Source organism: Leptodactylus fuscus, chromosome 7 (genome assembly GCF_031893055.1).
Source record: "Leptodactylus fuscus isolate aLepFus1 chromosome 7, aLepFus1.hap2, whole genome shotgun sequence".
In the NCBI taxonomy this organism is placed as follows: domain Eukaryota; kingdom Metazoa; phylum Chordata; class Amphibia; order Anura; family Leptodactylidae; genus Leptodactylus; species Leptodactylus fuscus.
Genome location: NC_134271.1, coordinates 62181098 through 62193951, shown reverse-complemented (window position 1 = coordinate 62193951; position 12854 = coordinate 62181098). Strand labels below are relative to the sequence as shown.

Below are 12854 nucleotides of genomic sequence, written 5' to 3'. Positions count from 1 at the left end.
CACCCCTACTCCACCACGGGTTTTTCCCTGAGCCCCGGGTACTCACAGGTCAGGCTTCCTCATGGCTATTACTGGGGAAGGAAGCCTAGTAAAGGAGGGCTATAACACTGAATTAGTAGAAGAAAGACAATGCAATGGATTTCTAAAGCTTCTAAATGCTTCACATAGCGCAATTCTATTTGTAAACTGTAAAGTGGTGTTTAAAAGTGGACATGTACTTAACCCCAGAACACCTTATTTATTTGGATGTTTGTCTCATGTGTTGCAAATGTCTGACCTTCCCTTGTAATGGCTGAAGGATTAACACATTCAAATTACCCTTATTTTATATTTTGGGCGCCAGAGGTGTTCTAAAGACAATGAAATACAGATCATCCTTGGCATCCACAGGATTAAACCTTCATCAATACTCACGTGTTATGCGAGGAAGCAATCCAGTAATGTGACAGCGGATTATTCATGTCCTGTACAGTAATCTCATCATATTTCTCATCCCAAATGCTGTTTTCTTTGGAAAATAAGTAGGTCAGAAACTGAAAAAGATACAAGCCCATAAGGATAGGAACTAAGCTGAATAATAGTAGCTAAGATGGTACAGAACTAGGAGTCCTAGGTATGTGGCGAATTTGGCCAAAATCAAAATTGGGGCAGACATGAATCTGAGGGACATAACATATTTCTCAATTATGTAAGTTGCATTGTTCCTTGGTTTCATACACTTGCTCATATACAGTTGAGGAATATCTACTCTGTATACATCCTAAACTAGGCCTTCTGTAGTTGCAAAAGTATGGAGATATTTCTTTGAGAAGTAAGTATACTCCTTAAGGCTGAGTTCAGACCAGCACGTAAAGTCTGTTTGGGGTTTCTGTGCCTGAACCCGCTGAAAAACTGCAGAGCACAAAGCGCTGAAAACAGGGCTTTTCTCTACGCATTTTTCACCCTTTTCGGGCGGAACCAGGCGGGCTCCATTATAGTCTATGGGATCGGTGGGTTTCCACAGGTAACTGCTTTTTTAAGCGGACTAGGTTTCCATTTGGGCGGTTCCCAAGGAAACCCCTGAATGGAAACCCGAACGCAGGTGTGAAGCTAGCGTCTGACTATTTCCCTACACAGAAAAAGGTTTCCTTACAGACCCTGCATAAGGCATACAATAGAGCATATACGTTTATACAAAGTTTCTTATAAGGGTGCATTCACACTATTGATACAGTGCCTGATTCTGAACGTTAAAACACGTTCAGAATCAGCGCGTATAAAGCAGTTCCCATTCATTTCTATGGGAGCCGGCTTACGAGCGCTCCCCATTGAAATGAATAGGCTGCTTTTTTCACTACGAGCGCTCCCATTGAAGTGAATGGGAAGTGCTCGCGTGTACGGCTCGGCATGAGCAGAGCTAGCCGTACACGCGAGCACTTCCCATTCACTTCAATGGGAGCGCTCGTAGTGAAAAAAGCAGCCCATTCATTTCAATGGGGAGCGCTCGTATGCCGGCTCCCATTGAAATGAATGGGAACTGCTTTATACGCGCAGATTCTGAACGTGTTTTAACGTTTAGAATCAGGTAGCGTATCAGAAGTGTGAATGCACCCTAAGTTGAACAGCCAGAAGGAGTTAAATGAGTATCCTGTTTTTACGTTCATTTAAAGGAGCTTCATACACAATTCACAGCTCTTTCGTGTAACATTTTCTTACCTCATCCACATACAGAAAGGGCTCTGCCGTCTCCCTCATAGTGTCATCAATAAATTTGGTCATGCGTTCACGAACCTTATTAAGATCCTGGGCCGAGCATTCCTTTCGGGATAATAAAGACAAATAAGATACTACAGACCTTTTAGCACAATGTGTTTTTATCACAATATAATTATATAATAGGACAAAGTTGTTAAAGAGACTACAATATGGATATCCTATCCTTCCTTAAGACATCAAGATCAGATGGGTCAGGACCTAACTTCTAGCAGTCCTCCTTATGAGCTAACCGAAGCTTCCTTCTCCTCTGCCGTCCAGGCTCAGTTCTGTACTATTGGTAATGTCCATGCTTGAGATTACAGCATTCTGTAGGTCATTGCTATTCAATGGGATTGAGCTGTAGTACCAGACACAACGAACACCAAAGCAAGGAGATGTGCCTATTAAACAATGAAGGGAACACAACCTCAAAACAATATCTAATCCATTTACTGCTCAAACTATGGAATTCCTGATTTATTTCTAAGTAAATCTACATTGTAGTTACTATCACATACTTATTGATGTGGCAAAGTTTAACTTGGCAATTTAATGACCAAAGGTTTAAAAGGTTCTTCTCCCCTACAGCCCCTGTGTTTGCCTGTTACAGGTCCTAAGAGATGTTACCTCTAAATCAACAAAAAACAAAACTGGCTAATTCCCGGAATCTGAATTTGATAGCCTTGAATGTCATCAATGTGAGATGTTAGAGGAAGGAGAGTTTGATTTCAATGGGAGCCGCCTTTTTGGTCAGGATTTTTAGGCGAATTCGGCCTCAAAATCCTGACCAAAAAACTGTGTGTGAACTATGTATAGATGTTTTGCTAGAAGTACTCAAAAGTTCGATGAACATTGCAGAGGATGAAGTTAAGCCTTTATCTATACAGGGCGAAATGTTTGCTGGGTTAGCCCTTCAGCGTGTTCTCGGAGCACAAAAACATCCACAAACTTATCAAGGATAAATGGAACAATTCTGAGTAGACGTTAGCCTTGCCTAGGAAAGTTAAAAAAAAACAGGTTCCCCTTTAATCCTGAAGACACAGAGAGTTCAAATGAAATTCCAAAAATCGATACTCAAGTGTCTAAATTTTTCTAAAGACGGCCTTGCATTTGAGGATGTGTCCCAGCTAAGGAATCCCATGGACTATAGGGATGAGGTACTTAGGAAAGTTTGGAAAGCTTTTTCTGGATTGCTGATCCCTAAGGCTAAGGCCCTGCGTTCCCACAACCGCGGTGGAAATGCATTGCGGTTCTTCCCGCAGCACTTTGAACAGAGAGTTCACAGAGTTTTCCTCTGCGGACTTTGTGTTACGATCATATCTATGGGAAAGCTGCCAGTGTTTCCGTAGTTATAATTGATATGCTGCGGTTTCCAAAACCGCGCTGGTTTTGGAAATCGCAGTGTGTCTGCGCTGTGGTTTTAAACGCATGAATCCCATCTAATTTGCAGTTACTGTATAATGCCATGATTTTTCCCACAGCGTCTCCGCCGCGGGCAAATCGCGTGTTTCTGGCCAGTGGGGCCCATGCCTAATATAGCAGCCACTAGTGTAGCTAGATCCATGTATGCTTGGCTACAACAACTGGAGTCCCTCCTTGACAATAAGACCTCTAAGGAACAGATTTTTGTTTATATACCTATGTTGAAATTGGCCACTCCTTTTTGGCAGATGCTAAAGAAAAAATTCCAACTGTAAAGAAAAAATTCCAACTGTTCCAAAATCAGTGGACGAGCAGCTATTAACCCCTTAAGGACACAGCCTATTTTTGCCTTAAGGACACAGTATTATTTTTTATTTTTTTTATCATCAAATTGCAATAGCCTTAACTTTTTTATTTTACGCTGATATAGCTATATTTGGGCTTGTTTTTTGCAAGATTAGTTAAAAAAATTTTAACCGCATCATTTTTACAACACAAATCATTTAAGAATTTACTTTTTTTAACTGTTTCTGGGAGAAAATGGGAAAAATAGCAATTTTGCAAGTGATTTATGCATTATAAATTTTGTACTATTCATTCTATGGTAAAAATACCATTCTTAATTTATTCTGCGGGTCAGTACGACTATGGCAATACCAAATATGCATAGGTTTTTTAATTCTTACTACTAGGACACCAAAAAAATTTTTTTTAAGAAAAGCATTCATTTTGAAGTCGCTATATTCTGAAACCCATAAATTTCTTGATTGTTACATCAATGAAGGTGTGCGATGGCTTATTTTTTGCGGGTTAACGTAAAGATTTCATTGGTATCCGTTTAGGATTCGAGCGACTTATTGATAACGTTCTATTCTGTTTTTTGGACAGAAGGATAAAAAGGGAGATTTTGGCATTATTTTTTATGTCATTAATCATGGGGGTGAAATATGTAGGTTGTTATGTACGTGGCAATACCAAATGTGTATTTTTTTTTTATTTTTTTTTTAAAAAAAACTAAAAAAAACATGCTAAATATTTTAATGGGAAATTAGGTTCATTTGTGTTTATTTTAGTGTTTTTTTGTTTTTTTTTAATTTTAAAAATACTTTATTCATTTTATTTTTACTTTTTTTTCCAAGTCCCGCTAGAGTACTTTACCACTAAGGGGCTTTATCACCTGTCCAATACATTGCGCTTGTTACTTAATTATAAGGCATTCTATTAGGATATGCCTCTAGCAGATCCTAATAGAGAATCTATAATGACAATCATGGCAGTCTTTGTTAGGCCCCAGGTTGCCATAGTAACTAGAGATGAGCGAACACTGTTCGTATCAGCCGATCCGAACAGCACGCACCCATAGAAATGAATGGAAGCACCTGTGACGCTGACTTTGCCGCCGGCCGGCGTCACAGGTGCTTCCATTCATTTCTATGAGTGCATGTTGTTCGGTTCGGCTGATCCGAACAGTGTTCGCTCATCTCTAATAGTAACCCTTCAGCGCCGGTGAGCGTTTTATGCTCTCCGCGGCGAAACCATTTTTTTTAAACCGGACACAGAGTACTGTATGTCCGACTCTGTGTCCGGTTAAAAAAAAAAAAGGTTTCACCGGGGACAGCATAAAACGCTCACCAGCGCTCACGGCCGGACACTTTTCAAACCCATTCAAATGAAGTCAGTTTCATGCCTAGTCTCTTTAAGTTCAAATCTTAAAAATTTGGAGCAAACAATCTCTCAATTTGATCAAGGAGATGATGTTTCCCCCATCAATCCATCAGTCCCTGAACTGGTTGCTAAAACCAGAAAATCTGGACAAGGGAGTTCTCTGGCATGCGGAGCTAGTCTGCTCTAAGTACAGATGTCAGCGTTGGGGTTGGGGAGCTCAAGGCCAGGACACATTCTTTTCTGAGATTCTGAGGCCGCAGTCCTTAAGTCGCCTATCTTCAAATTACAAAGAATTAAGAGCCATTTAGAAACTCTTCAAAAAGATCAACATTTGCCTCAAAGAAGATATCTCATTTCCGCTGCAGATTTTTTTTCTGCAATGTGTAGATGGGATTAGCCAGAAACACATCCACTTTGCAGGTAATGTAAATCAAGGCACGCTACATGGGATCCTGGCCTAAAAGTGACATTTTTGGTGGCAATCATATCTGACAGATGTAGCAGAGCTGTGCGCTCAACACTGCTACATTTGAGATCAGACCAGAATGGAGACTGCTGTGGACTAATCTTAGACTCCGCCTCCTCCGGCAGAACCAGCGTTGATTGGCCGAATGCTGTACTCTGTATGGCATTCGGCCAATCAACGCTACTCAATGCATTCCTATGGGAAAAAAGTCAGCTCCTGCATATCGCAAGCTGACAGGGATCCCGACAAGATAGTGGCGTAATACAGGTACTTGGGCATGTTAAATGCCCCCAGGCATGCTTCCCTGCTGTCCCAGTTGCATTCCAGGGTGTTGGCATCATTTCCTGAGGTGTCATAGTGGACTTGGTGACTCTCCTGAGTCGAAGTGTGGCTTCCCCTGAAACGAAGCATTTTTCCCCATAGACTATAATGGGGTTCGATATTCGTTCGAATAGTCGAATATTGAGGGGCTATTCGAAACGAATATCGAATCTCAAATATTTCACTGTTCACTCATCTCTATTGGCCACATTGCAGAAGAGATGGAGAGAAAAAAAATAGATAAGGGGTTATACACATTTGATAATTCATATCCAAATACTCTGTTAGGGATGGTGCTACACGCAGGACCCTTAGCTATTAGCAAGAGTTACAAAGAGTGTCATAGCTTGCCTATGCATTTCACAGACATGCTATTGCTTTCAATGGACACAATATAATATGCAATTTTCTCGCAGTTGGTGTGTCAGGGAAAATAAACATCTTCTGCAGTGTTTTTCCACTGGCTACCACTGAGGTCCCCAGTTTGTGATCAGCACAAAGGACAAAAGTGATTGTTAATATCATGAAAAACACACAAATTATAATTATTATTATTATACCTTTGTGCCTGGAATGGAGTAGCTATGGCCAAAATCCTATTAGCATTCTGATACAGAATAGGGTGACACCCAGGTAAGTGAGTAATAAAGTTGTTTGGAATATCTGACCGTTGCGATGTGCCGTCACTGTAAACAGCAGCCAACCCTGGCACTCACTATATGTGGCATCAGCGCCCCACGGTAGGTAATGAATAGGCCTAAGTTTGATATAATTATTCTATGCAAATACAGAGACAGAGAAAGACGCTGTTCGATTCCAGCACCTCTCCCCACTGAGAGGACATGCCATTTTCATATGCAAAAAAGCATTACAAACTGATCTCAATCTATCTGGATAATAATGATGGTCTTTAGGTGGCATTGTAGGTGCAGAGAACAATCATTTTCCCAGCAGTAGTTTCTTCTTTATTTGCATAGAAAATGTTAAATATCCGCAAACACTGCATGTCGCACCCCTGCTGTACATGGAACGGAGGCAGAATATTCAAAATGCGCTCTTTTGATCAGCCCTGTACCACAATGAACATAATGGACCTCACAGTTCTGCCATTTATAGACTTTTTTGCTTTAAATAATTAAATGAGCAAGAAATTTCTATTGTGAATGGAGACATAATAAGCCCCGTGCTGGGCTGCCAGAGATTTTACTCCGAAAGCCCCGTATGAAAGGGTATTTATTACGATACTGAAAAAAATAAAAGTCATGCCCTGTATTATAGAGATTCATTTGGATGCAGATTGGATTTGCTTGTGTCAGTGGGACAGCCCTTATCAGCAAATATTATTATGTACATTATTTTATTCAGATGTTTGAGTTATGACATAAAGTGCAATATTATTCATCAACATATGCAATATTGGATAATGTATTCATTTGTCTGCAGGTGTCTATGTTATTTCTAAAACATAGGCATGCTATCTATTTATCCATCTATCTATATATATATATATATATATATATATATATATATTTTGTTTTTCTTGCTTGCTTGCTTCCTTTGTTAGTCTAAGACCCCACGTAGTGGGCCTCAGCAAACAAGCGCAGCAGCAACGCATCACATTTTTTTCCCACAGTGCTTTTCACAGAAAGGACTTTCTGTTCCAATTATACCTATAGAGCAGGGCTAGGCAAACTTTGGCACTCGAGCTGTTGTAAAACTACAACTCCCAACATGCACACTTACTCTGCTGTTCTTGGAACTCCTATGGAAGTGAATGGAGCATGTTGGGAGTTGTACTTAAAAAAAAAAAAAAAGTTCTAAATCACTCCTTTTCCTAGAATACATACAAAAGTAGAAAATGACTGTGAAACACATTAGGTATCCCTGTGTCTGAAAGTGCCCGGTCTACTGAATATAAGGTATCTGCAGTGCTCCTGTTCCGTCGGGAAGGAGTTAATAGGAGCTCTGCAGATACCCTATATTCAGCCAGGCTGAATTCCAAGTGGGGGGAAAAAACCCAGTCCTCAAGCTCAGGGAAGGGGCAGACAGACAACCAAAACACCCCCTCCCCTTTCTCAGCACCCAGCACCTACTGCACCCAAAAACTCCAACCATTTTAATTTTTGAAATGTTCCAGTAGCTGCTGCATTTCCCCCCCCTAGGCTTATACTCGAGTCAATAAGTTTTCCCAGTTTTTTGTGGTAAAATTAGGGACCTCGGCTTATATTCGGGTCGGCTTATACTCGAGTATATACGGTAACCCATTGAAGTCAATGAGAGGCTTTTTTTTCAGCGCTGAAATTCCACACCAAATTCCTCACCATTTTCCTCTGTGTGAATGGAGTCGAGTCCATTCACACTGACTTTTTTGGCGAGGAAAAAATCCACTTCAGGAATTAGGAAATAGTTTTTTCCTCCAGCACAGTGTAAGGACCTTGAAAAAACCACTAGCATTTTTTTCCACATGGTTTTTGCCAATTCCACATGGATTTTCCGCCTCCCATTGACTGCGTTGGTTTTCGCAGGCAGAATCTGCCTGAAGGAAGATTTTTTTCTGCTAGCGAAAAAAAAAAGCTAGTGGACCCATAGAACTCTATGGGGAGGTGTTTTTTCCACGTAGATTCTGACACGGATTCAGCGCCAAAATCCTCGCCAAAAAAACTCAGTGTGAATGGACTCTAAGTGTTATGTCACGGTGCACTATGCTTTTTTTCATGGCACGTCATTCTCACTGTAAGGCTCCAACGCATCAGACAGTAGGTTAGAAACAGAAGATGGAATGGAGGAACTACAAGATCGGACGGCTCAGACTTTGTTTGCTGTCTGTAGCTATGGACAGCAATGATCTCGATTTTGTGCTGAATTTATATATATTATCACAATGCGTTCTTCAGAAAAGAAACATCCAAGTAGCATTGGAACTGCATATCAGATACTTTCAATCTCATTTTGTTCATTATCAGATATTATATGCAGATGTCAGCCTTGGACCATATTTTCATCCAATTTTATAACCAGAGAATAGAGTATAATGGGGTTTTTAATGGATGGCTGTGTCATTCTTCCTAAGAACACAGCACTGCCACGTACTCACCTGTTGTTCATGCAGTAAAAACCTTTGAAAGTCATGCAAATGAACAGCGGAAGCATCTGCTCGATCGACATTTCTAAAAAATACAACCACACTGGCAAGTTATGTACATATCCAAATACAAATGGGGAAATGGCTTTAAAGCTAAAGTCTTCCATATCTTATTTATATTTGCTATGCAGGACAATGCATTCTATTGTTCCTTGTTATCAGCCATTTCGGGGAGAGATTGAGTGTAGTGCTCTTTAATAGAATGACTGCCTAAGAAAATGTCTGGTTTTCTGTTGTCAGCCTCCATTGATACTGTTGGTCTATGGGTCAGTGCACACTGAGTTTTTTGGTGCCTCAAAATCAGCCTCCAAAATAAGCCTCCCAATAGAACTCTGACGCAGATTCCACACAAAATTCAGCGCCATTTTCCTCCGTGACACTGCACCCTAAGAGAGTATAGAACCAACTTAGTGGCCCATCTAACATCAGAAACACCGCCTGACGACACTAAGGGTAAGTTCATACGGAATATTTTGGTCAGGATTTTGAGGCCGTATCCGCCTCAAAATCCTGACCAAAAAGACGGCTCCCATTGAAATCAATGGGAGCCGCTCAGGTCTTTTTTCCAGGAGCCTCCGCCTCAGGTTCTGGACCAAAATACTCCGTGTGAACTTACCCTAACAATCCACAGAAGGGTACTGATCACAGGCTAATCACTCCCATCAACAAAGCTTGTATATGCCCAAAATACTAGTCAGGGCAAGATGCGAGAACTATAGTGCACTAACTGGAGCTGACCCGCACAGATTTCAGGCTGATCATCTACTGGGTGTGAGCTGCATTCTTCCATTTCTCACTGCCAGTTCATTAGCATAATGCAACCTGAAGCTTGTCAACTGTTGCAAAACTACTAAAAGCTGTTAGGGCATCCTGGGAGTTGTAGTGTTGTGTTAACCCTCCATTTAGCCATGTTTTCATATTTGGCTCCATGTACATAGTCTTAAATAATTCTTACCCCAAAATAAATACTGAAGAATCTTTCCTGAATTCATCCAGAATCTGAAAAAAAAGATTTTTTTTTATTTATTTTTTTTTTTTTTAGAAACAAATTGCAAGCAAAATCTTCAAAAATAGCTCTGTCTCCTTTCCGCATTGTGCATAAATATAATAGGAGCTGTTCCATATATACTGCATGCTTACTTGCTACAGCATATGACTAATTACAGTAGGGTACATGGAAAGGGGTAATCCACATGGCACAGCTCCTTTATGCGCAAGCACAAAGGCTGTATTCACACAGAGTAACGCCAGGCGTTTTTTGTGTGTTTTTTGCACATAGCGCCGCGTTAATGCCGCGCTATTTTGCGGTGGCGTTGCCCGGCGTTAACGCGGCGCTATGTGCAAAAAACACACAAAAAACGCCTGGCGTTACTCTGTGTGAATACAGCCAAAGGGTTAAGACTTGGTCGAAATATAGGAGTTTTGTATACTCACAGATTTCTGATGATCAAACATCAATTTCTTGTAGAACGTATGTATATGCTCAAAACTGAGGTCATCTCTAGGAATCCCGATGTCCTGCAACATAATAATACACTTATAAGGACACTTATAAAACAAGCAAGATAAAGACACATAGCAAGACAGGGAGAGTATTGCACATCATCAAAGGGTTACTGGTTGTGAATGAAAAACTGCTAGTAGGTGCAGTGGAAGGATGCTGGCCTACCCAAATAAGGCAACCACATAAATGTATATACTTGAATACATGGATAAAACTAAATATCATATATGTACATAAGCCATATTACACTGAAATGAGACATAAAACACAGGGAGTGCCTAGAAAAACACTTGGGTCAGGGGATAATAACACTCCTTAGGGAGTAGGAACCTTTACAGGCGTATGGAGACTTACAAGTAGGGTCGAGCGATCGGGATCGTATCCCAATCGGCGATCGAGTACATTTCACAATCGCAATTGGGTTCCAATCCCACCTAAAAAAGATCGGGAATGGAATTCCGATCCCGATCGCTCAACTCACTTACCTGCACAGAACCACTGCCGCTCCCCATAGCTCCGGGCCATTGTTCTCTCTTCGCATGCTCCCCGCACTGTACCCGCCCACACTTTCCTTAGCCACAACAAGCCCCGCCTTCTTCCAGCATCAGTCACACCAGCCTAGGGAGGCGGGGGCGCCCGGAGCTCCGGGGAGTGGCGTACACACTGGGAGAGGAGGCGGCAGCGGTTCTGTGCAGGTAAGTGGGGGGGACTAAGTTGCCGGCGGATTTTTTAATCACTACACAGCGTGGAGTCCAAAATTTTTGGACTCCATGCTGTGTAGTGAATAGGATCGTTTTTAAAATCCGATTTTCGATCAATAAAAAAAATCCCATTGAATTACATTAGGATTGGGTTCGAATGGAAAATGATCGGAAATCGGATTTTAAAATCGATCCTGAAATCTCAAAATCGGCTCAACCATACTTACAAGCCATTTTTGCTCCACTGGGGAATTATGGGAAATATATGCAAATTTTTTTTCCAGATCATATCCTGGAAAACAGATATATTTCTGGAAAAACACTGACACTCCCACAACAAGGAAGTGTAAACCTGAAAGTATTGCACGAGTCTGAAATTATGAGAAATGGTAAAAATGGTCTAACACAAATAAGGGTACTTAGTTATGTTTGTTTATTCATATAACAAGCATTTCATGTCTTTAGTCACATTGTAGTCCTGGAAACCCCCTTTAAGGCTTATATACTTCACAGACGAATATTTACCACCAATTTGTCTTTCAGTGATTTTGCACTTCCAACTTTGAAGTTAATCAGAGGGAGTATTGTCTTCAGTTCTCGAACGCTAATACTGGAAAAAGGAAAAAAAAATAAGATTTCTTTCTTACACCATAAATAAGCTTAATTTTCAGCCTTATCATATTCAACAACCAAAACATATATAAACTTTAATTTATAACTGGCAAGTGTCATAGGGCTCTATATATCAAATGCCCCACATACATGATATAAAACTAGAACACTACTGTCTGTATACGTAATATAACACTAGGACTCCAGCCTATACATGTAATATAGTACTCATACAAAACAACTTGCATACATTTTAAAGAACATAGGCACCATGATCTGTGCCATAATATAGCATTAAGACTCCAGAGTATGTACAAAAAATATATTACTAGGACACTACAGTCTGTACACATAATATAACATTAGGACAGTCTGTATATAGTATGTAGCTCAAAGGCATCATATTCTATACACATAATATAGCACTGACATATGGCAGTATGTCACATACTACAGCACTAAGACACAACAATCTGATCACATAATATACCACTAGGGCGCTACAGTCTGTACACATAATATAACATTAGGACAGTCTGTATATAGTATGTAGCTCAAAGGCATCATATTCTATGCACATAATATAGCACTAAGATATGGCAGTATGTCACATACTACAGCACTAAGACAAAACAATCTGATCACATAATATACCACTAGGGCGCTACAGTCTGTACACATAATACAGCACTAAGACAAATCAGTCTGTACATAGTATACAGCACAACAGCACCATATTCTTTGCACATAATATATTACTTAGACACCACAGTATGGACACAAAATATAGTACTAGAACACCACAGTCTGTATACATAGTATAGCACTAAGACACCACAGACTGTACACATAAATAGTATATCACTGTTTCTACGCATGATATAGCACTGGGACACCAGAGTCTGCCTGCATAATATTAGTACTAGTACAATAGGCAATATGGTTGCTCAGTATGACCAACACAGTACTCCTCCAGAGAAAATGTGCTCTTGTTCCCGGCCTGACTTCTCCTGAGCTGCCACCAGACAGCAACTTCTGCAAATTACCTGATGTCGGATATAGGACACACATGGACACTCTCTCAACATGTCCATGTGCCATAAAGGGGAACTAGAATAGGTCATAAATATCAGATTAGTGGAGGTTTGACAACCGAAACCCCAACAATGAGCTACTTGAATGGGGTGCAGCTTTGGACAAGAGCTCATCGATGCTTATTAAGCACAGCACCATACATTGTATAGTGACCTGACCTCTAGGGCCTCTACAAATAACTGGAAGTCAGAT

General features: G+C 40.5%; 1 protein-coding gene across 1 annotated transcript in view; it reads right to left on the bottom strand.

Moving 5' to 3' along the window:
• The window catches only part of PLCG2 (phospholipase C gamma 2), a 109771-nt gene that overhangs the window by 61135 nt on the left and 35782 nt on the right, over positions 1-12854 (bottom strand). The window contains exons 6-11 of the mRNA XM_075282050.1: positions 11481-11565; positions 10185-10268; positions 9706-9749; positions 8703-8775; positions 1696-1797; positions 415-533 (exon numbers count right to left, since the gene is read on the bottom strand). Of these exons, the coding sequence (XP_075138151.1) occupies positions 415-533; positions 1696-1797; positions 8703-8775; positions 9706-9749; positions 10185-10268; positions 11481-11565 (507 nt within the window). The remainder of the gene's footprint in view (positions 1-414; positions 534-1695; positions 1798-8702; positions 8776-9705; positions 9750-10184; positions 10269-11480; positions 11566-12854) is intronic.